Genomic DNA, 24,166 nt, shown 5'->3' on the forward strand with positions numbered 1-24,166 from the left:
CTGGGTGAAAACTAATGAACCTGCAGGGTTCATCTTCTCTTCGACGTTATAACCACTACAACAGCTCCTAAAAGCCTAACACACTTCAGAAACGACATAAAAAATGTTAATTCGTTATTTTTTTTCCCAATCCTAATGATAAATTCATTCATCCATTCATTCACAGGTTATCCTCACAAGGGTCACAAGCAAACTACACACACACGGGTCAAAACAATGGGATTGAACTCTTGAGCACAAAACTAGGTCAGCGCTAATCACTCGCAGACTAGGCCTTTGCAGTGACTATGTATTTTTTTTTATTTGAATATGTGTTTAGCATGATGTTGTTTGTTTCCCCTATAGTAGGTCAACAGTCAGTCGTAAGTCACACAGAGAGACAAACAACCACCCTTAGTTTTTTTCTATGTATTTGTAGTCAAAACCTTCTAATAATGACAAAGGAAAATGTAGCCTATTTGTGGTGTTGAGGTTTGCTCACCTGACTCCCATGTGGGAGACCAGAGTTCAAATCTCATTGGACGATGAACCATTTTGCCATTAAAAAAGACTAAGTCATTCAGTCTTTCCTTAAATAAAAGCTCCAAATGACCATGTATAGGTGCTTTGCCTCATGGTATAGTGCAGGGGTGGGAGAGACAAAATAACAAATACAACACATTAATCTTGGCGTGGTGACCCAGTGGGTAAGTCATCAGTCTCCAGTGTCTTTGGTCCTGGGTTCAAATCCTAGTTCCTGCAGAGATTTTTCAACTAAGTCATCAGGTAAATAAATGAGATAAATTTACAAGTACTACTGCTTTCTCCCATAGGGTGGTGGCCCAGTGGATAAGTCACCATGATGATTTCATGACCCGACAGTTCGGAATATAACCTTTTACTGAAAAGTATGACTAAGTGTTTAATATAAATAAAAACGTTTTTTCTTTTTTTCCCCCTTCTTCTTATTCCATTGACCATTTATTCTTTCCAAGTATTTTCAGCCAAATGATGGCAGCAGGAATCAAACCCAGGTCTCCCAGACAGGAATCCAGTGATCTAACCTCTGCGCCAACCAAGTGACTACACTTTTCTTTGTAATCATTTGAGTATTTTTAGAAGAAGTCCACAGAAACAACTAAGTGAAAAAGTGTCCGAACCAGGATTCGAACCCGGGTCCCCCAGACAGGAGTACAGTGAACTAACCTCTGCACCAACCAAGTGACTACACTTCCCTTTGTAATCATCATGATGAATCATATATCCAGTGGATAAGTCACCAGTCTCTCACCTCTGTGATCCTGGGTTCAAATCCAAGTGCATGCAAAGATTTTCCCAATATTATTCAGGTAACTGAATGAGATAAATTCACAGGTACTACTACATTCCCTCACAGGGTGGTGGACCAGTGGATAAGTCGTCAGTCTCTCACATCTGTGGTCCTGGGTTTGAATCCAAGTGCATGCAATAATTTTCCCAATATTATTCAGGTAAAAGAATAAGTTCTACAATAAATGACTAAGTGTGATCTGGGTATGAAAAGAGACAAAGCAACAAATACTACAGTTTAATATTGTCCTGGGTTCAATTCTCAGTGCCGGCAAAGATTTTTCAAATATTCAGTTAAAAAGAATAAGTTAAAATGCCTAAGTGTTTAAGTGTATAAGTATTCAGTGGTGGATGAAGCATTTTGTCCAAAAAAGTGTTTCACCCAATTTCCTTGGATAAAACGTTTCAACACCTATGCCGAAGGCAGTTCGGAATATAACCTTTTACATACACACACTGACTAATGCACGTTATTATGAAAACAATTTCTATTTTGTGTTTGTCTATGTTTAATAGGCGTGGCCGAGGTAAGAGTTCAAATAGTCGATGTCGTACAGCAAAATGGCGATTGAGACTGCACGGGCGTGCACTGCAGAGCTGCTCAGAGCTGACGATATGACGGAGAATGGCTGACAAACTTCTCACAAGACGTTGCTGCACATGTAGTATGTCGTCGTTTGGGGATTTCGAAGCCCCGGTTCTCATCTTATGAGTGATCGTTGACGGTAGCATGCTCCGTTAGCGTGATGCAGCCATGACAGCAAAATGTTTGCAAACAAATTGGCTGCATTGCGTTACCGATCGCTCTTTGTTTTAAAACTAATCATTCCTTTGTGTGTTTCAGTCCCTCAACGAGCACCACCGACTACTGGGAAACATCGAGAATGTGGCCGAAACGACCAGAAAGGATCAACTGGTCGACGCCATAACAAAGGGGGTATTTTTTGAATAGTTCCGATTTTCTCCGTTTAATATTTAAACATCAGCTTTCAGTATTCAAGGATTTGCGCAATTGGCTCGTTTTTCATCATGATGCATTCAAATTTTGAATGAGATCACCAAATGACTTTGCGTTTTTTAATTGCAAAAATCTGGATAAGTCACCCACACAAATGCATTAGTGGATGCGAAAGGAATTAACAGCAATCCCTCGATTATCGCGGTTAATGTGGACCGTGATAAATGGAAAAACTGCAAAGTAGGGTCAACCCAATTGAATTTAATTAAAAAAATAATAGTGGCAAGTGGGGTAGCTTCCGCTTGAGTTTCAGTGTGGCTTTTCACATTTTTCTGATTTTAAAAAAGTAATATGCCATGTAGTGGCACTTAAATAAATAATATAATTTTAGCCCCTTAACTTTCTTTAAGACCTCAGGGTTAAACAGTAATCCCTCGATTATCGTGGTTAATGTAGAAAAAACATGGCTGCTATAAAGGAAAAATTTAAATTAGGGTCATCCCTATTGAATTTAATTTAAAAAACATACTATAGTGGCAAGTGAAGAGTAGCTTCTGCTTGAGTTTCAATGTGGCTTTTCACTTTTTTCTGAATTTAAAAAAGTAGTCTGCCATGCAGTGGCACTGAGCACTTGAATAAATTATATAATTTTAGCCCTTTAACTTTCTCAAAGAGCTCTAGGCTAAACGGTAATCCCTTAATTATCATGGTTAATGTAGACCAGACATGTTGCGATAAAGGAAAAATTTAAAGTAGGTTTATGCATATTGAATTTAATACTATAGTGGCAAATAGAGAAGTAGCTTTTGCTTGTGAGTTTCAATGTGGCTTTTCACATTTTTCTGAATTTAAATAAATAATCTGCCATGTAGTGGAACTGCTAATATTTGATGGATTAAAACAATCATGTATTTTTACCCCATTGACTTTCTTAAAGACCTCAGGGCTTGGATCTTTTAACTTTTAGTTTTAAATGTGGTTTTGACAAAAATTTAAGTGAGGCATTTATTCAACCATAGTGCAGGGGTCATTTTTGACTCTCGTATGGTAAAATAACTTTTTGTCTTGGTGTAAGAGAAAAACAAGCATTTTAAGAATGAATAGATTTTAAATTATTGACTGAAAAACTCGAGGCGAAAGTATTTAGCCCCAAATGTTTTTTTTTTTCAAAATAAAAGATTTCCCCAATTCCGGTAAAACCTTCCTTGTGAATGTATTTTTAAAAAATGCATAAATTGATTCTGGTGTTACATCCAGCACTGATATATGCATTTTTTCACTTAACTTTGTATATTGACCCTTTTTTTTTTGTTTCCAGAATTCCACCCAAGTTGATGGACTACACCACTCCCTGATTCTGGTAAAATCTCACTTGCAAATGGTTAAGTTAAAAAACATTTGCAAGGTCTTGCCTTTTATTTTGGAAAAAAAATTGTAGATTAATTCTGGTGTAACATCCAGCACTGATCTATGTATTTTTTTTCAAGATAAAAGGTAAGACCTTGTGAATATATTTTTTACTCAACCATTTACAAGTGAGGTTTAACCTGAATTGGGAGAATTCCACCCAAGTCAGGTAAAACCTCATATGTAAGGTCTTTCGTTTTATTTTGAAAAATGCATAGTTTGGTGTAATAGCCAGCACTGATCTATGCATTTTTCAAAATAAAAGTTGTCCTAAACTTGATATATTGACCCTCTCTTGTTTTACAGAATTCCACCATTGAACAGATAGCCTCAGGTGCCTTAATTTTTTTTCTCTGCTGGATGGTCAATGTGAACCAGCCTGACATTTTTCAAAATAAAAGGTAAGCCCTTCTCATTGGATTTTTAACTAACTTTGTGCCTTAACCCTTTTTTTTTGTTTTCCAGAATTCCACCAGGGGGTGGAGAAGATTCGATTTTTTACGATGCTGGACCAACAACGGGAACCAATCTACAAACTTTTTCAAAATAAAAGCTGGGGCTTTTATTTTCTGGATTTCCTGCTGGTGACAGGAGGAACTACTTCAAGTTTTTCAAAATAAAAGGTGAGCCCTACTCATTGTTTTTTGAACTAACTGTGTACTAACCCCCCCTTTTTCAGTTTTCGAATCTTCTCCACCAGGGGGTGGAGAAGATTCGATTTTTTACGATGCTGGAGCACCAGCGGGAACCAATCTACAAACTTTTTCAAAATAAAAGCTGGAGCTTTTATTTCCTGTATTTCCTGCTGGTGACTGGAAGAATTACTTCATTTTGCTCAAGTTTTTCAAAATAAAAGCTTTTAAATGTATGCATGTGTTTTGTCTTTAACAAAAGATGCAAGTCACAATCAAAGTTAAAATATTTTATTTACAAGTAAACATTTTAAATTTGGAAAAAACACTTAGAAAAATTAAATAAAAAAACTTAGAAAAAAAAATGAACAAAAAAAAGGGCAATAAACACTTAGAATATTTTTTTTTAAAAGCTGGGGGGAAAAATACTTAGCAAAAAATGAACAAAAAAAGTCAATAAACACTTAGAAAAAAAATGAACAAAAAAAAGGGCAATAAACACTTAGAATATTTTTTTTTAAAAGCTGGGGGGAAAAATACTTAGAAAAAAAATGAACAAAAAAAAGGGCAATAAATACTTAGAATATATTTTTTTAAAAGCTGGGTGGATAAATACTTAGCAAAAAGGGCAATAAACACTTAATATATTTTTTTTTAAAAGCTGGGGGAATAAATTGAATATCCAAAAACAGGGGTATATATATTTAGCATATATTTTCTTTAAAAGTTGGGGGTATAAATAATACTTTTTTAAAAAAGATGGAGCAATAAACATTTAGGTTTTTTTTTAAAACCAAGGGGAATTTAACATTTTTTTAATAGCTGAAGGATTAAACCATATTTTAAAAGAAAGTTGGAGCAGTTAACACTTAGAATATTTTTTTTTTTTATAAAGGTGGAGAAACAATATATATTTAGGATTTTATTTTTATTTTAAAACCAAGGGGAGTAAACACTTGGGAGAAAGAATAAACATTAGTCTTGTACTTGAGAAAAATCTACTTTAACAAATGAAGTTTCTAATCTTTAATAATATCCTTGTGGACTTTACCTATATAAGAGGTCACAACACAAACTTATGTTCAGTGAAACCTCACCATAAAGATCAGATATCACATCATGGAGTTCCACAAGATTATAATATTTAAAGCTTTTATTTAGTTTGGATGAAGACTTGGATACTTTGCAATAAACAAATACGTTAACCTTTGAGAAGCCTGCCAGTCATCTCTGAAGTGCAGATAAGTCTCAAGTGACATGGACCTGAGGTGTACAAAGAAGAAAACAAAACTTAATATAGAGAATCAAGATTCACCAAAAAGGCTTAATGTTTTCTTTTGAATTAATTTTACCTTGATCTGGCCCAATCTCCTCTCCTTTAACCTCAAGGGCGTGTGTTCTGAGCACTCTGGAAGACCTGCATCCGGATGCTAAAAAGAGAGAACTTGATTTAACCAAACTAGTTGGGAGTTGCAAGACTATTATTGCAAAATGGAGAACTCTTACAACAAACTTAATAATATACAATCAAGATAATGAATGAAAATAAGTTAGTGACTGCTAAGTGCTATTCTTTTCCCTTTTCAGACAAGGCGATTAAATATACACAATAGCAATAACAGTTAGAAGAAAGTTGACGTAACCATTTTTGTATCAATATTTTTTATAGTGTGAAATCAGAACAATTACAAATTGGAAATGGCACTCGTGGTGGAATCTATCTTTACATCCAACATTAGTTGTACCACTGGATGTAATTTAGGAGAGCATCTACCCATCAAACTAACTATACTCATGTTGATAAATCTGACAAAAAAACTTAGTAAAATACGATGAAGCTAATAAATGAAAATAAGTTAGTGCGCCGTGTTGTGCTTTTCTTTTCCCTTTATCAGACAAAGTGATTAAATATAAACAGTAGCAATAACAGTTAGAAGTAGACGTAACTATTTTTGCATCAATAATGTTTAGAGTGAAATCAGAACAATTAAAAATTGAGGCGTTTAGTACAGATAAGGCGATTAAATATACACAGTAGCGATAACAGTTATAAGAAAGTTGACATAACTATTTTGCATCAATAATGTTAAGTGTGAAATCTGCTTACATACAACATAAGTCGTGCCACTGGACGTCATCTAACCATCAAACTAACTATACTTACATTGACATCTCGACTTTGTTTGATTAGATTAAAAGTATTTCAACACGACGGAATAATGGACAGAAAACGGACAATACGGTTAAAGCCAAATGAAAAGTGTCGTCGTGTCACTAATGCTAAAATAGCTAGTCAGATGCGGCACACATCTGGATAGGAAAAGGATCTCAAACTTCAATTGTCGACGGTGTGTTGAAGCTGGCATTAAAGTAACAGATTAACCGGCGTTATGGGCTCAATCGATTACTAATAAGTCTCACGATGGCGTGATAAAACGCACTTATGACCGTAAAACGCAAGAGAACTTACCTCGTTCGGATGCATGTGTCTAGACCGCCGGAAGAGAAATGGCTTCCTGAAAGAATGAGGTACCGCGCATGTGCCAAATTTAAACAGCTGGTTGGCTTACGCACAATAGCTGTTTTTTTTTTGCAGCCAACAACTACTGCCCTCCTGTGGCGTGGCGTAATTTTTCAATTACCACGTTCATACAGTAAAGTGAGGATCTTGCTGCTCATCTATGGAATTCCCCTATACATCAATAAAAATACCAATCAAAAATACTTACATCTAAAACTCCCTGATAACAAAAGCTTCATCAGGATGATAAAATCCATTTTTCCTATGCAGGAAAGAAAAACAAGTTATCTGGTGGTGGTTTAGATATAATTTATTAAAAAAGAAACCCAACAATAACTCTGTGTTCTTTTATATATATATATATATATATATATATATATATATATATATATATATATATATATATATATATATATATATATATATATATATATATATATATATATATATATATATATATATATATATATATATATATATATATATATATATATATATATATATATATATATATATATATATATATATATATATATATATATATATATATATATATATATATATATATATATATATATATATATATATATATATATATATATATATATATATATATATATATATATATATATATATATATATATATATATATATATATATATATATATATATATATATATATATATATATATATATATATATATATATATATATATATATATACATATATATAAGTCTATGTTTATGATGTTTTCTTGAGATTTTACAACACACCTATCTTAATGTGCTGTTGTGTTGGCACAGTGATCATCTCCTGTCAGAGTTTAATACAAGATCAAGGGCAGACAACTCTATGAAGCATTCTAAATAATAACAAAGGCTATTGCATGCACACTCACACACATAAAGCCTTACTTCTAAATAAAACAGTAGGTGCGGGCTCATGAACTGGGCACCCAGGGGACACCGACTGAAAAAGTGTGTCAGGCTGAAATATGTGCTAAGTTATTCAAACCACCTACCCATGAACAGACTACAGAGGTAGAGCGGAAGATGGGGGCGAGTAAGATGAGGAGGGGGTCTCCACCAAATGTGGTCGCACGATTCGGAGAAGGCAGCAGTGGGCAGCAGAAAGCAATAGGAGATCATCCATTTTTCATGAGATGCGATGGAAGCAAAGCAAATACACTTTATCGAGCACATTGAACAATCTAAAGTGTGCTTTCAAGGACACCGTGAAATGAGATGCATTTACACATCAAATTGCCTCTTGTGTGTCCTTGCAGTGTCGACTACAACATTTCAACAACACACAAGGCCTGCACAATTTATTTGGTCAGATTTTAATCTGTGAAAATTCTAATAATTCACACATGATTAATAATTGCTGACATACATTATTTAAGGATCCTCTTTCAGGTGAAATAGGGTGGGCAACAGGGTGTAGTGGAACTACAACATAGCAGCAACCCCTCACAAAAGCAATTTATTGATAATAAGTAGAAAATAGATGCACAACATTACCAGGGTAGTGAGGCCTGGAGTTTTACTGAGTAAAGTATAAATGGGCATTTAGTTACTTTAGTTTGATATAACCCCATAACCTTTTGGAAATATCAATCCATTTTTCATACCACTAAAGTATCAAGGTCAGATGTGAGGTAAAGCCTTTACTGGGTGATTACCCTAGACTGGTCAGCACTAAATTGCAGGTCATAGAAAGTAAAGCAAGTCCTGCCATTTCCATAAGTCACCACTGCCAAACAATGAACCAAACTGATTCAGGGTGACCCCCGCCTCTGGCCTGAAGTCAGCTGGGGTAGGCTCCAGCACCCCCCGCAACCCTAGTAGTGATAAAGCGGTTCAGACGATGTACGATGAATGAACAAATGTTTAGGTAACCTGCAAAACATTCCTGTGTATTTGTGTACCTAAAAGCAAGTAATAAAAAAACAGACAGCTTTAATGGTTCATATCCTGCACACTGATGTGAGCGGTCCGATGAAATATCCTGTAGACATTCATCTTCCCCCCAGCAGGTGCAGGAAACTGAGAACACTGAGCTAGCCACTGATTAAATGCTACTAATAGAGACAATTTATCTTCTCCTGTTGAAACCAGAGTGTTGTTCAAACACGAACAATCAACCAATACAACGCAAACTGCTTTTTGTGAAATGGCATGGCGGAACCTACAGTACGCACAATTGAATTAAAAGGAAAGCCATGAAAATGATGAAACGATTAATAGAAACAATTCAATAGACCATTCCAAGTATTAGCGAGTACGACAGTAAATCTCAAATTAATGGTTATCGCTCATTCGAAGTACCCCCGCACACAGACACACACACACACACATTTTCTCACAAACACATGCTTAACAAAATGGCCTAATGAAGTTTTACCTGCCAAAAACCATATGGTCCAAAATTGTACAATAATAACAAGGTGAGTGCATCACGCCGAAATAATTATCCCATAAAACACAGCTAAAACTATTATCTATTCATATCCTGCCAATTATAGGACCATGTTTTGTCTTCTGATGAAGCAGATGTGCATTAAAACTAATAACAGAGGTGCAGATGGATACACACATGCATATAAATATAAGCGGTGTATATGTATATATGTATATATATGTATATATGTATATATGTATATATATATATATATATATATATATATATATATATATATATATATATATATATATATATATATATATATATATATATATATATATATATATATATATATATATATATATATATATATATATATATATATATATATATATATGTATATGTATATATATATATGTATATATATATATGTATATATATATATATATATATATATATATATATATATATATATATATATATATATATATATATATATATATATATATATATATATATATATATATATATATATATATATATATATATATATATATAAATATATATATATATATCTATATGGGGGGGGGGTTGCCAGTAGGTATATTTATAAGATAACATTAAGGCAGGGTTTGATACTGATGCTGAAAGACAAGGGAACAGAAGTAGAAAGGGATTGGAGTAGGGGGTGGTCCAGATAAAGAGGTCACCCGCTGTCTTATGATGAAACAAAATCCTCTGAGACTTACATGAGATCTTCTAAAACCCTCTCAGGTTTCTCAAATACAACACTAGCGCCCCCTGCAGACCATTGGTTATCCAGAGTCAGAGGATAAACTGGTGGACTACATGTCCTCAGCAATCAGGTGGGAAAATGGAGATAAGATAAAGCTTATATTATGAATTGATATTAACACAACATATGTATGACATTTATTTATCCATTTCCATTCATATATTCATGTTGCATGTCGCCAACTGGAAATGTGTTTGGTTAAAGCAGTAGTTTTATCGACACTTTTTTTTATGCTGCAGGGCCTGCAGAACTGATTGGGAAGGCCTCCAGGTAGACTTCTGACCCTGGCAACAAATAAATGAAATGTGATTAAATGCTTGAATATGGAAACACACATCCGGAAACAGCAGCCCAGTGGAGTGCAGCTAGGATTGGCTCCAGCAACCCCCACGAACCTAATGAGGATAAAGCATTTCAGAAAATGAGAGGAGGGGGGAAAAGCAATGAAAGGAAGCTGACAGACAATACAGAGAGAAAAGAGATTTCTGGCACAATTTTATTTTTGTCCCATCAAAAGAAATGCACAAATCTTTAAAGCTACTACATACAAACAGCCATACAATAGCAATACCAAGTTTGCTTTTTCATGTCAATTCAGATGTCATTTGTACAACATGGAACATTTGCATGTATGCTGCATTCAGCATAACAAATAAATCTTATGTTTTCTTGTCCAATGTTTCATGAAAGTCTGTATCTGTTCACTTACAGTGGATACAATAAGAAAAGACAGCACAAAAGTTTGCATAGCTTCTTTGTAATGTAGAATATGTACTACAGTATAAGGCACTTGATGGAAATCAATAACAAAAATTTATGTCACATAATACTGCTTGCCTCTACACTTTTCTTGCAAGGTTAAACAACAAATGTACTTCACTCGTTGTTTGGCATTAAGTTTCAACATTCTCTAAATAAGTTTTGGATTCTTGTGCATAATTTGATTGATTTTATTTCTTTTTTTTCTTCTCCCATCTCCTAAAACCCACACACTGCCCCACCATAGCTTTTCAAGAATACAACATAACATTGTGCAATGAGTGGGTGGAGGGTTTATGTTAAGTAAAAGGCAATTCTGTCAAAATGTGGTGCAAAACCATAACCTGACAAAGTGAATTGGAGGCTGACATCGCTGAAGGTAGAGAGGACAGCGTTCTTTCTTGAGCCTTTACAAAAATAGCATTTGTATCACTTTCAGCTCAGTTTGAGTGGGTCAATGGTTACAATTCAGAGCAGCAGCACCCCCCATAGTTAAGAAGGAAGGATACACTCTATCCCAGTTGATCTTCGTACTGCTTACGAAAGCAGTCTCCGGCTGGGAAGAAATCCCAGCAGCGTTCCTGATACATCTTCCACACGTACGATTCCTGAAACACACAATTAAATTCATGGTGAAGTGTAAAACACGTTCATATCTTGCTTTATTCTAGATTATTTATCGTCATTTACATCAGGGGTGTCAAAACTACAGCTAAAGCTATTACTTAAAAAAATAATACTAATTACCCCCTTTCTTTGAAATGAATATGGAAAGGATTTTTAATTGGCATACTTAAAAAAAATTGGACAACTATGAGTTAGACACTCTCTGGAGATTGTTATTATATATAAATGAACACAATCAATTTAAAAACAAATAATGTCACTTCTATTGGCAGTTCTGCACTGGCAAAATGATCTCAGGACCGTAACAGCAAGAATTGCAATATCTGTTCACATAATTTCTGATTCAATTCAAATAATCATTTTCTCATAGAGGAAATTATTGCGCACCTGCCCAGTGTGCTCAGTCTCGTCCTTGTTAATGAGGTACATCAAGAAAAACCTTGCAAAAAAGCACAGTCAATAAAGGAAAACGTATCATAAGCTATTGCAACAGTAAACAAACATCATTTTAGTAGAATGTGTAGCTAGATTCTTTTCTATATCATCATTTCTTGAATGTCTTGACTGACAAGACAAATAAAATATTTCTTTGAAATGAATACTCACAAGTAGTTGGCCAAATTGTGCTCTTGCAATGTGTGAGTCTCGAAGCCATGAGGCGTTGTGTCAAAGTAATCATTTCCAATTCCACAAATGAAACATTTAGTCTGAGGAGGGAAAAAAAGAAGTTGCATTGTGAAAATAAATTCATCCCATGTAGTTATTAAGAATGTTTGTCAACAGTAATATCGTCACTGAACCTCCATGTCTTCTTTGACTTGTTCCTGCTGGTCCCTCAGTTCTCCAAAAGCATCGATGATCAAACCTGCAAACAACAACACTGAAACTTCCTAGCTTGAAGTGATAAACTGTGTTTGCAGAAAACCCTTCTTTGCTGCCAAAAACACTCCAAACCCTGTCCAATCAAATTGTTTCAATGTATTCTTTAAGCCTTGCATGCACCTCTTCATTTAATAGCATGAACAAGTACTGTGCACAGTCACAATTACAGTCTCACCCTGTATGATGGCCAGGAGGATTACAATGACAAAGAAGAAGAAGGTAATGTCAAATAGGATGCGATACAGCTCATAGGGGTCACCAGCAGGATCTTCAATCTCATCACCAATCCCTCCGCCCGCTCTCACACCGACATACATGTGGAACAAGTAGCACTGTGGAGGAAATCTTACACTTACAAGATGTGTGCAGTACGATTTTCCATTCATAAATCTTTTTTTGTTCCCTTACAGTCATCATGTCATCACACTTCATGTCTGGCTCGTCGTCGTCTTCGCTCTTGTTGTAAAACTTCCTAAAGAAGTTGAAGGCTACCACAGTGTAGAGGTAGACAACGACAGCCAGGAGACCCACCGTCAATACCAGCTAAAGACACACAAATATAAGCAAACTTGTTCTCTTATGATGAAAAATCCACATGACACTCTGTAGAAAATATCTTTTGAACTGGCTGTATAGAAAAACAACCAACCACATTATCCTTTACATCAGGGGTCACCAACTGTGATACTCGAGTTCACCTATGCAGTCTGTTTTCCATATCTCCCTCCTAAAACTATCCTGAATCAAATGTTTAACTCATCAGCAATCAGTTCAGGTTCAGGTTTGTTGGGAAGAGGAAGCTATACAAAACAGCTGGTGACCCCTGCTTTACATATTTGGGCTGTTTAGAACATTGTAAGAGGATAATCTTCACCTGTTTGCCATTATGGGTGACAGACGATAAGATAGTGCGGAGTGTCTTGAACCCCATGGCGATGTCCAGTAAGTGTGCGGCAAAGAAGAAGTTGTTATAGTGGCCCAGAATGGACATTGTCGTGTACCACACGAGGTACAGAAATGACTGTTGTGGAAAGAGATTTGATGAACTTAATGAATTCCTCCTATTACTTTCCTCATCCATTCATACTTACATTGTCTGTAAAGACTACGCCCATCTTCCAAATATGGTACATTGTATCGATTGAGCTCAACCTGTCAACAAAGAAAAAGAAAGTAATCAACACAATCACATTGGATTGGTTAAATTAACCATCTAATCTTTTTACCATGACACCAACGATGCTTCTTTGGTGACAGCTTCCTCTGTCGGATTAAAATCAAGAGCACTTTTGTCCAAACCCAAGAGTTCTGCAATCCTCTCAGCTCCATACAGGTCTCCATACTTCTTGATAACCTAAAAGAGGAGCAACGTCTCTAACTAATGTCTGCAAAATATCTGCTTTCCAAGTGTGTTCACCGTAGGTGAATCATTCAATAGGGTGAGCCTTTATTTTACTGCCAAAATGAGTACAATATTCAGGTGTCAGGGTATACAAAGATTAAACCTTTCCTTACCTTTCGTTTGACAAATTTATCCCAATAGTTGTTGGGGAAGGACCTGACAGAACAAAAAGGTAAAAATGTTAGTAATTGTTTTGAAAAAAGTAAAGCAATGATTTGAAGAAGCAGTTCAACGTACGGCGTATTAATAACCAGCCTGTCCCACTGTCCTTTAATGTCATCATCTGACGGTTGCTCTGTTATGTAGAGTCCAGCAAACTCCAATTTCCTGGCTATCTCTTTTTCACGCTTGAACACCACCAGAGGAACCTTAAATAAGCACAAAAATATAACATTCCTTTGTTTTCACATGTTGTTGTAGTTCACTATTACAGATTGTTCCATTATACCATGCATTCAGTACAATTCAGTATATAACCAAAAGGACAAAAGCATTGTAAACTTTAGAAATCAGGGAAACAATGTAATGCGATTTGAATGCCAAATGCGAACCACAACAAAGGGATGAAATCCGTGTTCTTAAAGGCTTTTTCTTCAAAGAATGTGCAGCTTTATCACCTGAGCAAATAAACGGCAATCATTACAAAACGGTTTCAAAACTAAACTTTACTTTTGAGCAGTGGCCCTTTCATCATTTCTTCATTGCTCCAGCTGTTTATATAATGTACATTAATAAAATGATCTCTATTTAAAATGTAGTGAACCCAATGCTTTTGTCCGCATAGCATCCATCATACAGCATTTATGATAGATAGCACTCTAGAATTGTTCATAGGAAATGTATGTGTTTACCTTTAGGTAGTAGTAGCCCACTACACACAAAAAGGATATAATGGTGTGCAGTATTGCTAGACAGCGAAGTGTTGGAGCCATATAACCAGTACTTTCTTGTAGTATAAAATATTCAAGAGAGCTGTCTTCTTCTTCCTCCTTTTCCCTAGTTCTCCTTCGACCATTCCATGGGTCCTCATCCTCAGCATTATCTCCAGTCACCTTAGAACATGAAAAAAAAATCAGATTCATTGTTGAAGCCCATCCTTATAGTCATTTTAAAGCTGCATTTAACTCACTTTATAAAAGAGAAGAATGAAGTTAATTGCAAATGCGACAAACAGTGCCAAAAATCGCAGGTTGTAGAAGTTTCTGGCGAGGTAATTCTGTTAAATACATAGAGGAAAAGATATGCATCAAAACTCAGCAATCAATTCGATGGGTTAATAATAAAACTAAATAAAATCTGACCAGCATTTTAGTCTGGTATATTTCCAGGCCAGCAAAGAAGCTGGCTGTGAATGCCTCGGGTGGTTCTTTCTTCATGCCCAGTCTTTTCCTGGGAGCCTTCTTCTCTAGTGAAAGCTCAGGAGGGGCTTCATCTTTGGCTTTGTCGTGATCCTTCCTCTCTCCATCATCAGAGCTAAACCACAACAAAAAAAAAAAAATCCATCAGCATATTACTGGCATTTCATATTGTTAACCATATCTACAGACTGTTCAATCACTAGTCATTGCATCTGTACATATATAATACAATGTTTGCTAAAGCATGTATAGCTGGACAAAACTGCCTTTTTAGCTCTATACTTATGACGAGCAATTGACAATAAGGTCAAAGTCTATTCTGTTCTATTTTGTTCTATAGCAGTTCTAAATAAAATGCATTTAGAATTACAATGCACCGAAAACTCACTCTGTTTTCTCCGAATCTGATTTGTAGTCTCCATTTGAAGCCTTTTTTTTCGCAGCCATCTATAACACAAATTAATAAATCTCAGGAAAACCTTTTTTGCATATAAAAGGAGGATAAAAATGCATGCATTTGTTAAAATATTAAGCTTTTTGTCTTTTTCTTATTTACCTGGATATATTCACATTCACTGATGCGTAAATACATTTAATGCAATGTGATGAGCACTATAAAGGTGTTGATAAAAGTCCCATATAAGTCGTCCGGGCCATTAACCATAGCATACCATGTTACAAACTGTAACAGGCAAAAAGCTTTTACTAGCAAACATAATCATCATGACCTCTACAAAATATGAAAGCTAGTACATTCATAATCCACTAATTGTTACATGACACATTCAATAACAAAGTGCAGCACTGTGAAAGCTCAAAGTTGAACAAAGCAAAAGTAAATGATTTTGAGTTAAGGCCTTAACTGGAAACATACCCATTGTACTTATAATATTAGAAATAAACTAGCATTCAAACTATCATCTTCTTCCATACCACCTATCCTTAAAAGGGTTGCTGGAGCCTAACCCAGCTGTCTTCGGGTGAAAGGCAGAATACACCTTAGACTGGTCACCAGACAACCGTAGAGCACACAGAGAGACAAACGACCATCACCAAAGTCAGGCGAGTGAACCTCTACACGACGAAGTGCCATTCAAACTCATCATGTCAAAGTGATCAAATTCGAAATAAATCAAAACAAAGAAAACGACTTTTAAGATCGTGTTCGACTTTGGACTAACCTGAGCCTTCTTCTGCTTGACAGCAGCGGCTATGGAAGGAGCATCACCCCCAACGACCACCTCAGACACGTCCCCTAATCCAGGCTCCGTTCCATGCTTGCCCTCCTTTTTAGGCTGAATGTTGAGCAACTCGGCCATCAGGTCCGCCTCGCCCACATCCCCCTGAGCCATGTGACCCATCTCAGTCAACGCCGACGCCTCATGCGCCTCCATCTTGTCTGTTTCCGACACATCGCCGTGGATCCCGAACTGAGTCGGATCTGGCATGTTCCCCAGAATGTCTGTGACCTTTATGTTCTTTGCCCCTTCGACCAGGCCGCCCCCAAACATGGTAGTCCAGAGAATATGGAAGAAACCCCAAATGAAGCTGTAGATAAAGTGGAGGAGGCCAGTGATGATCATCCAAAAGAAAGCAAAGAAGCCATGCACCGTCTCTTTCACACTCATCTTGCGGAATTTTCTGTACTGCCGTTTCATGCTCTTAAGGGTAAGCAATTGGCGAAAGTGGCAGCTGTTCTTTCTCATGGAGATACAAGCGATTGTAAAGGCCGAGGAGGACTCCAACATCACATTTTCCTCCTCTTCCTCCTCCTGGTCCTCAGCCAAGCTCTGGTGGTCATCTTCATCATCTTCCTCCTGACGTTCTACTGGGTCAGGCTCAGAAATCTGAGACGCTAGTTGCATCTCGAAAATGGTATCCTCGCAGAAATTGACAAATAATTCCATTTTTTCGCTTTCTCCGCCTTCATTGACCACATCAAAGATGAACTGCCGTTTGGACTCCTTCACCTGAGGCTTCTCCCACTGGGTTCGACTAGACTCGCTGATTTCAAAGTAGACTCGTTCGATGCGCTTGGCTCCTCCCATGATTTCTATACGACCCAAGTAAGGTTCAAAATAGCTGAGGACACTCTCGGCCAGATCCTGGAACGTGGAGAGGCGAGCATCGTGTGGCATGTGCTCCGAGAGGTTTGTCAACAGAACGGCCACATTAAAGCCAATGTCCTTAGCGGGCTCGTGGAACCTTTCCACAAATTGCACATAGTTGAACATGTCGTTCTCATCGGCCTCAGCGCAAGACAGAAGAAACTCAATCTCGGATTGAGAATATTGCTTCTGGTTCTCCATGGATTTCTGGAAATCCTTCTTGGAAATAAAACCTTTGCTTTCCGCGTCATAAATTTTGAAACTGTCTGAGGTGGTTAGATCTTTCAGTTTGAGGAACATATCAAAGAACTTGAGGATCATTTCTACATTACTGGATGACTCCACTAAGGTGTCCACCATTTGTTTTCCGATGGTTCCGTTGACAACATTTCCTGTGAGGGATTATAAATCAAGTATCTTGCATCAAAAATATGTCAATGTGAAATGATACAAATGCAAGATGCTGAGAGAGATCTCACGGACTTTACCTTCAAGAAGTGAGAGCATCATGACTATCATGTCCTTTTGTAGATCCAGCAGTTCCTTTAATAATTCAATCTGACTAGAGTCCTGTAAGTAGATGGACACAGTGATGAGAAAGCTTCATTGAACTATATTGCACAGGTATTAGTCAGGATCTAAATGTTTCTATTTAGGAGATGTGCTGGAAAAAAAGGCTATAAATTAGTAGGTTTTTTATGTACAGAATACAAGATATGATTATCTTGTCAGTATTTCCTACCTGAGATAACTTCATCTGCATATTTGCAAAAACATGTAGGAATCCTACAACTGCATCCCACAATCTGCTATGAGCCAAACTCTGTTGGTTGCCTATACACGGACCCTAGACACACAGCAAGAATCTTAGTTCCTATATAAACATATTGCATCATATTGGGGAAAACAAGTACACTTTCATATTGTGTTATACTATACCTGTATGTACTCTGTCAACGAGTTAAAGACCTGCTTTGCGACAGCAAGCGCTTTGGAGAAGTTTCTCTGACCTGCCTCATCAATGACATCCTTCCCAGAGTAGTACCAGTAGAAATCACTGATGGATTCCTATGAAGGGACATATAAATGCCCATCAGACAAAGGTAACCATGATTTAAAAGAGAATTTAATATTTATGGAGGTGCAGAGTTAAAGTTCACACCTGTAGTCTAAGCAAATAGTCAACAGTGCTAATAATGATATTAACTGTAGTTGTGTTTCCTGTCTGTGTTCTTAGAAAGTTCTGGAAATCTGCAGATGATCAAATCAGAATTTTATGTTAGAAAAAATGACATTAATATGATAATAACTCAGTTTCAGTGAATCAAGATACCGTTGTTGTGTCCTTCACATAAAAGCTGCAGAAATCGGAAAAGATCCTTAGTGAATTCATCATTCTGGAGCACTTTAGAACCTGCAAAGAACACAAATGAAATGAACCGTTTGTTGTAGTTCTGAAGCAGTCAGAATATAATCCTCTCTCTTAATACGAATAATATTGATAGAAATGTTTTTGTATATCCATCAAGCAGTCTTTTTTTTAAATTCCATCACCCGTCAAACAAAAATATTGATAAAAGGAATCAAAATAAATACATAAAATACTTAGCATGATTATATTAATGCCAATCATATTTTATACTAGTTAGAAAATATTCAAATAAAAGCAACTTGCAAGCACTACCTTCTTTGGATAATAAAACCACAGACAAAACAATATATTGAAATAGTCTATCAGATGTTAAAAATGAGCATGCAGGCGTTTCATCAGCCCAGGTTAGGAAATAGGTGACTTTTTTTTTGCATTCAGGGTGAAAAGGTGGAAAGGTCAGGGAGGCATGAAATAAAGGAGTCAAAGGGGTGGAGCAATCAATATGTCAGCATTACAAAGAGTAGAGTAAAATCTAATCCGTGTATTTACCCCGCTCACTCACGTTGACTGCGACCGATGACATAAATAAATGATCATAAGAACACACAAAAAGCAGACATAAGCAAAGGAGAAGACAAGATATCAATCACAGACAAAGGAGAGAATGATGTTACTCCAGATATAACTTAAACATGTATAGATTTATAATCTACTCATTTTCAGTCTATTCTTTATAGGCAAGGAGTAAAAACAGTTACCTTCAATTATGCCTGAGTTTATGGAGTGGAATTGAACTGTGATACATCTTTAGGTACACTGTTGCAATTTAAATGAGTCATGCAAAGATTAGTAGAGACTAAATGTAAAGTATTTTCAACAAATTTCATTGGTACTCTGGTGAACAATAGTAATATGAGTTTACTCTGGGTAGAAACTGTACCATACTTATTAGTTTACCCCGGTGACATCGGTTATGATTTGTAAGGAGTTACTGTATTCATTTGATTGTACACATGTAAACACTATAAACTTTATGCAAACCTGCTGTCAAATTGAATTATTCCATTTTTAAAACTGTAAGCATTTTTACTTGATGTCACTAAGAGAAATGGTAGTTGTTCGATCAAAGTGAGACAGGACTTGGACATACAATAACACAGTTTGACATGTGAAAAAGGTGTGAAAATGAAAGTGTAAAAACACCAAAGAACAAAAGGACTCTGGAACACGTGTGGTGGACCTTAAGAATATGTCAGACAACAGCGAAATATCCACAAATAGTTCAAAATGCAGTCATAAAAATACATGTTAGAAATATGTTGTTAATTACGTATCACGGATGTGTGTGTCTGTCATTAACCTAAAAAGAGCTTGTAATATGCACTATTACTGTTTAATAGTTCTCTTATTTAAGATGTACGCACTGTACTGTACAGTGTACACGTAGAATCAATTATTTGCTCTGAGCAACTGGTACCAGGATTAAGTGAACACTAGAGGGCAGGCTGAATTGATTAGAAAATTGCTATATAAATCACAGGGAAAAAAACACCTTACACTACTTCCTATATAACAGTTACGGATTACGGATGTACATTTTAACTCAACAGGTAGTCGAGTATTATTTTTTTTCCTTTTCCTGAAAATGACAATAGAATAATTTGGCTCTGTAACCTTTAAAACTGCTTTTAGTGCTGATTGAGTGACAATACATACTTGATCCTTCTTCTGTAACCATCCCAAGACCTTCTGCTTTGTTCTGCCTCTCAAAAGCATTAAGATCCAGCACACTGAGAAAATGAAACATTATTATTAGTTTACGTTCTTATCATTGGACTAAATTGAAAAAGGGCAGGCGGGAAAAATGCCTTCATTACCTGCAAGACATCATTAGTCCAGATAAGCTTTTGAAGAAGCCGACATCTCTCTTCTCTTTTAAGTAATCCAACATTTTCTGCAAAAAAGCAAGAAAGTTGAGTAGGTTGAATAAGCCAGTTTGATCATTTCTTCTTTGAGTGCAGCCATTACCTGCTGGACCAGAATGTTTCCACCATTGAGAATCGAGATGCCCAGTTTTAGGGTAAAGGTCACCATAGCATCTAGGCGACCTAATGACCAAAGAGTGTGAATGACTCCATATATTGTAGTGAATCTGGGGGATTGGGGGAGTGTATGACAATGGAGTGAGCAGGTATATGCATTACCTTTACTAGCACCAATCATCTGTAGCACCATCTCTGCAGCTCCGCGATCGTGCAAACGGGCCTGTTGGTACAACATTTTTTGTTTCTCCATTTCCTTCTCCTCAAACGTCTTCTCTTTCTCTTCCTCGTCATTCTCGTCTTCACCTTCAGCACAACTCTGAAAGAGAAATGTGACTTAAAATGATATATTTTTTTGCATTAGTCAAAGACAATAAAGCAATATTATACCTTTGCCATCATGTCAGCGTATGCGATATACAATGGATCCGCTTCCAAAGAGCTGAAATAAATCAATTGGACAAATACTCGATTGATTAAAGGATGCACAATTGCAGAAATCATTAGTCATGTGTGTTTAGGTGCATTTTTTATGTGTGTTTTCACCTGCATTCTGTGAGAGCATTGTGGCTAAAATGCAGAATTAGCTGGTGAAGTGGATCAGGCTGTTTTCTCACTACCTCCTCTTCCTCCTCATCCACTTTGGGTTGCGTTTTCTGTTCAAGTAATCACCTCTTGTTATCAATAATACAGTAAAACACGCCTACTGAAACAGTACATGATCATATACTATACAATCTTACCCTGACACAACAAGCTTGCATGGGTGTACGATGGAAGTATGCAGCCCATCAAGCAGAAGCATGGATTAACATGCAAACCCACACATAAGCACAGGTGACAGACATGCAGCATTTTCATAAAGAATAGTAATAAGCTTAATCCAGCCTGAGCCTACTTAATATTTACAAAAATATATGCAATTCCGCCTATTTCAGCAGGAGAAAAAAAACAATCGTGTTACCAGAAAAATATTTAAAAATTCAAATACGTACTTTAGTAATCACCTGGTGATTAAAGTTTTAATACATATGTCAGTTTCCTATGGTTTCAATTCCATTTTATATTAAATAATACGAAAAAAAAAAAAAAAGTTGTTATCCATCTTAGGCCTGCCCAAAAAAATCATGAGAAAAAAAAATGGTTTCATGAGTACAAATGCTCTCAGCAAGTGCAGCACGTCCAACATTTTGCATGCATTTAGTAACTTATCATCTAAATGACTGCATAGTGATTTAGTGATATAGCTCTGACATCCATGGTTATGTCAAGCTTTCCACTCAAAAGGTACTACCTGGATGAAAAAATAAATAAAAAATTCAGGCATGTGCAACGTCACATATACCACACGAGAAAGATGGGACTAGCGTTCCTGCACATCGTGCCATCGTTTTATATTTAGTACTTACTGCAAGATCCTGCACTAGTTTCTCTTCAAAAGAGTACTCTTCTGTTTCTATCCATATTCTCTGATAGGCCAGGAGGAAGAGGTTAATAGAGCGATGCCTATGCGGGGGTAAAAGGAAATTAGCAAAGGTGAGATTAAAGCAAGAGAAAGCAGGGAAGTCAGCCCTTTGGAAAAGGTTTGGTAGTCAGGGTCTAGTACAACCCAAATGGTCATTGACTTTTTTTCAAGGAATTGTCCGATCTGCGAGTAAAATACTGCAAAATACATGCAGATTGGTTTCAGAACAAGAGGGTAGGTAGTTTAGTGGAGAGCAAGTCTGCATTACAATTCTGAGCATTGAATCTTAGCCTCAATTTTACCATCAATGTCAAGTTTGCATGTTCACATAGTATATTATAATAAATGAACTGGAAGACCAGTGGTGAAACCAGTAGTTGGAATGAATGAAAGTTAAGGTTTATGCCCAGAGGGAAGCAAGGGCTCATAACAAGAGGAGTGTGTAGTGTCAGCCACCTTGTCAATCAACATGGGTCAATTCGACATTACCGTCAGCATGGAGAGCAGACTGTCATAGTCTGAGTTCTCATGCATTTTCTCCAGCCAAATATGTCGGTAGGCGTTCAGGTAGTAATTATTGTTTTTGTCCCTAAGGGAAGCAAGTACAATAAAGTGTGACATTGAGCGGCAATAAAGAGTTTCACTGGATATATTATAGCTTGCATTATCCTTCACATGCGGGGAATGTATTTGTACTGTATTCGGAAGCAGAAATGTGTCGCCGTTGGAAATAGTGTTTAATAAATGTTTGCTAGGTTGGGACAATGTCAATGTCAACAAGTGGTAGTGATTGTGACATGATGCCTGCCAGGCAGGCAAGTAGGCAGGTTGTCACAACTGCGTACATATTGAAAGTGGCCGTCCTCCCGTTTGGACCCTACAATTGTTTTCCTCTTACTGTAGCTTGTTTCCTGTAATTGAGTTACAGACCAGCAGGCCGTGAAATTGCTAGTGTCCCTTTTTGTATTCCACGAAAACGTCTGCAGGCCAGACATTTCTTTTTTCTTCCACCAGAGCCTTCACACTAATGCATGGTCAGAATCCAGTGAGTGAAAAATAGACCTTGTGAGTCAGAGGTAAACAGAAATGTGATGTTGCTATCATAACCATAAGGGGTTCACCAGTAAGATCAATTGAATTATTAAACTGATGTGCTTTTATCATTTTTGGATGCACACACAACACACAGATAGAGGTCATCCTTTACTTTACCTCGGAAGATTATAAAGTGGAGCCATACGGAAGCACGCAACAACTGCTCTCTTTCGCTGCTTGGACAACAGTTTTTGCCAGACACATTTCTTGGATCTTAATGGCTGCTCCACCTAGCAAGAGGAAGGAAGCTTTCACTCACAAATACAATGCACATCACCTCAAATGTAAAAAAAAAAAAAACGTGCATGCTTTAGTGATCTGTTCAAAAGGGATTTAATATTTTGCATTTTTTTTCTTACAATTTGATGAATGAATGAAGATTTAGTCAAACCATATGCTTCTAAAACACACTTTATATGCTTTTAGTGATCCATATAAATTGATGGGGAAGACCAGATGGTACAGAAGTGTTAAAATAGAATTATGTCAGAATTTACGGTCACATATATTTACCACATGAGCTGTAACATTTAACACGTAACAGCATTTTTCCAATGTCAGCCAAATGACCTTTACGTGGTGTACATCCCAAAGCTGCTAACACCTCCAAAGTGGAAAAATGTAAATATTGTACCTGTTCCAGGTTAAAAACAGCAGCAGATATCCTCTGGATACGGTCCACCACTCCATTAGGGTCCAGAGCTCCCGCGCTTCTCATGATTATGTCTTTGTAAAGATTTAACTGCCACCTTACAGCAGGGTCTTCGGACTGGGCGTAGGTTTCCAAAAGACATGTTTAACAAATAGTAATGAGCCAATGCACCCTTGACTAATCAGGATGTTTAAAAAAAAACAGTGTAGTAGGCCAAAAAGGAATAAAATAGCAACCATAACAACATTCTACACTCACCTTTTCTCTAAGGTGAAGATTTTGCCCGATGTGATCTTTGACCTCGTCGTCTGTATCTCTCTGTGAAAACAAATATTTATCAGCATGGACCCAAATCATGTCAATGCTGCACTCTTG

The 24,166-nt window shown here is 36.5% G+C and overlaps 1 protein-coding gene and 2 long non-coding RNA genes across 12 annotated transcripts in view; 1 reads left to right on the forward strand and 2 right to left on the reverse strand.

Annotated features, from left to right (window-relative positions):
• Positions 1 to 1,628: 1,628 nt before the first annotated feature.
• LOC144206785 (uncharacterized) lies at positions 1,629 to 4,541 on the forward strand. 4 transcript variants are annotated; one of them, XR_013328426.1, is made up of 6 exons: positions 1,815 to 1,973; positions 2,153 to 2,245; positions 3,585 to 3,842; positions 3,980 to 4,074; positions 4,139 to 4,296; positions 4,353 to 4,541. It is a non-coding gene; the product is annotated as an uncharacterized LOC144206785 (long non-coding RNA). The 4 variants fall into 4 exon arrangements; XR_013328427.1 differs by having other exon boundaries at positions 4,374 to 4,541; XR_013328428.1 differs by lacking the exon at positions 3,585 to 3,842 and having other exon boundaries at positions 1,816 to 1,973.
• Positions 4,542 to 4,967: 426 nt separating this feature from the next.
• LOC144206580 (uncharacterized) lies at positions 4,968 to 6,814 on the reverse strand. The gene is made up of 3 exons (XR_013328387.1): positions 6,776 to 6,814; positions 5,658 to 5,735; positions 4,968 to 5,568 (listed from the first exon to the last, which is right to left on the reverse strand). It is a non-coding gene; the product is annotated as an uncharacterized LOC144206580 (long non-coding RNA).
• A 3,693-nt stretch (positions 6,815 to 10,507) lies between these two features.
• The window catches only part of LOC144206299 (ryanodine receptor 3-like), a 63,739-nt gene continuing 50,080 nt past the window's right edge, over positions 10,508 to 24,166 (reverse strand). For 5 of the 7 annotated variants that reach the window (XM_077731205.1, XM_077731202.1, XM_077731201.1 and 2 more), the window contains 32 exons: positions 24,050 to 24,109; positions 23,774 to 23,908; positions 23,257 to 23,369; positions 21,989 to 22,085; positions 21,126 to 21,235; positions 20,970 to 21,021; positions 20,742 to 20,898; positions 20,566 to 20,645; positions 20,415 to 20,491; positions 20,254 to 20,327; positions 19,087 to 19,104; positions 18,499 to 18,579; positions 18,328 to 18,416; positions 18,105 to 18,233; positions 17,908 to 18,012; positions 17,654 to 17,735; positions 16,239 to 17,557; positions 15,446 to 15,504; positions 15,001 to 15,172; positions 14,829 to 14,915; positions 14,551 to 14,751; positions 13,937 to 14,067; positions 13,813 to 13,855; positions 13,524 to 13,651; positions 13,389 to 13,449; positions 13,172 to 13,318; positions 12,706 to 12,840; positions 12,473 to 12,629; positions 12,216 to 12,280; positions 12,022 to 12,122; positions 11,803 to 11,854; positions 10,508 to 11,396 (listed from right to left, as the gene is read on the reverse strand). In XM_077731205.1, coding sequence (XP_077587331.1) covers positions 11,301 to 11,396; positions 11,803 to 11,854; positions 12,022 to 12,122; positions 12,216 to 12,280; positions 12,473 to 12,629; positions 12,706 to 12,840; positions 13,172 to 13,318; positions 13,389 to 13,449; positions 13,524 to 13,651; positions 13,813 to 13,855; positions 13,937 to 14,067; positions 14,551 to 14,751; positions 14,829 to 14,915; positions 15,001 to 15,172; positions 15,446 to 15,504; positions 16,239 to 17,557; positions 17,654 to 17,735; positions 17,908 to 18,012; positions 18,105 to 18,233; positions 18,328 to 18,416; positions 18,499 to 18,579; positions 19,087 to 19,104; positions 20,254 to 20,327; positions 20,415 to 20,491; positions 20,566 to 20,645; positions 20,742 to 20,898; positions 20,970 to 21,021; positions 21,126 to 21,235; positions 21,989 to 22,085; positions 23,257 to 23,369; positions 23,774 to 23,908; positions 24,050 to 24,109 — 4,413 coding nt within the window. In that variant the 3' untranslated portion in view covers positions 10,508 to 11,300. The remainder of the gene's footprint in view (positions 11,397 to 11,802; positions 11,855 to 12,021; positions 12,123 to 12,215; positions 12,281 to 12,472; positions 12,630 to 12,705; positions 12,841 to 13,171; positions 13,319 to 13,388; positions 13,450 to 13,523; positions 13,652 to 13,812; positions 13,856 to 13,936; positions 14,068 to 14,550; positions 14,752 to 14,828; positions 14,916 to 15,000; positions 15,173 to 15,445; positions 15,505 to 16,238; positions 17,558 to 17,653; positions 17,736 to 17,907; positions 18,013 to 18,104; positions 18,234 to 18,327; positions 18,417 to 18,498; positions 18,580 to 19,086; positions 19,105 to 20,253; positions 20,328 to 20,414; positions 20,492 to 20,565; positions 20,646 to 20,741; positions 20,899 to 20,969; positions 21,022 to 21,125; positions 21,236 to 21,988; positions 22,086 to 23,256; positions 23,370 to 23,773; positions 23,909 to 24,049; positions 24,110 to 24,166) is intronic. The other 2 variants (XM_077731204.1, XM_077731203.1) reach the window with 1 other exon arrangement.

This window comes from Stigmatopora nigra, chromosome 13, assembly GCF_051989575.1.
Source record: "Stigmatopora nigra isolate UIUO_SnigA chromosome 13, RoL_Snig_1.1, whole genome shotgun sequence".
Taxonomy (NCBI): domain Eukaryota; kingdom Metazoa; phylum Chordata; class Actinopteri; order Syngnathiformes; family Syngnathidae; genus Stigmatopora; species Stigmatopora nigra.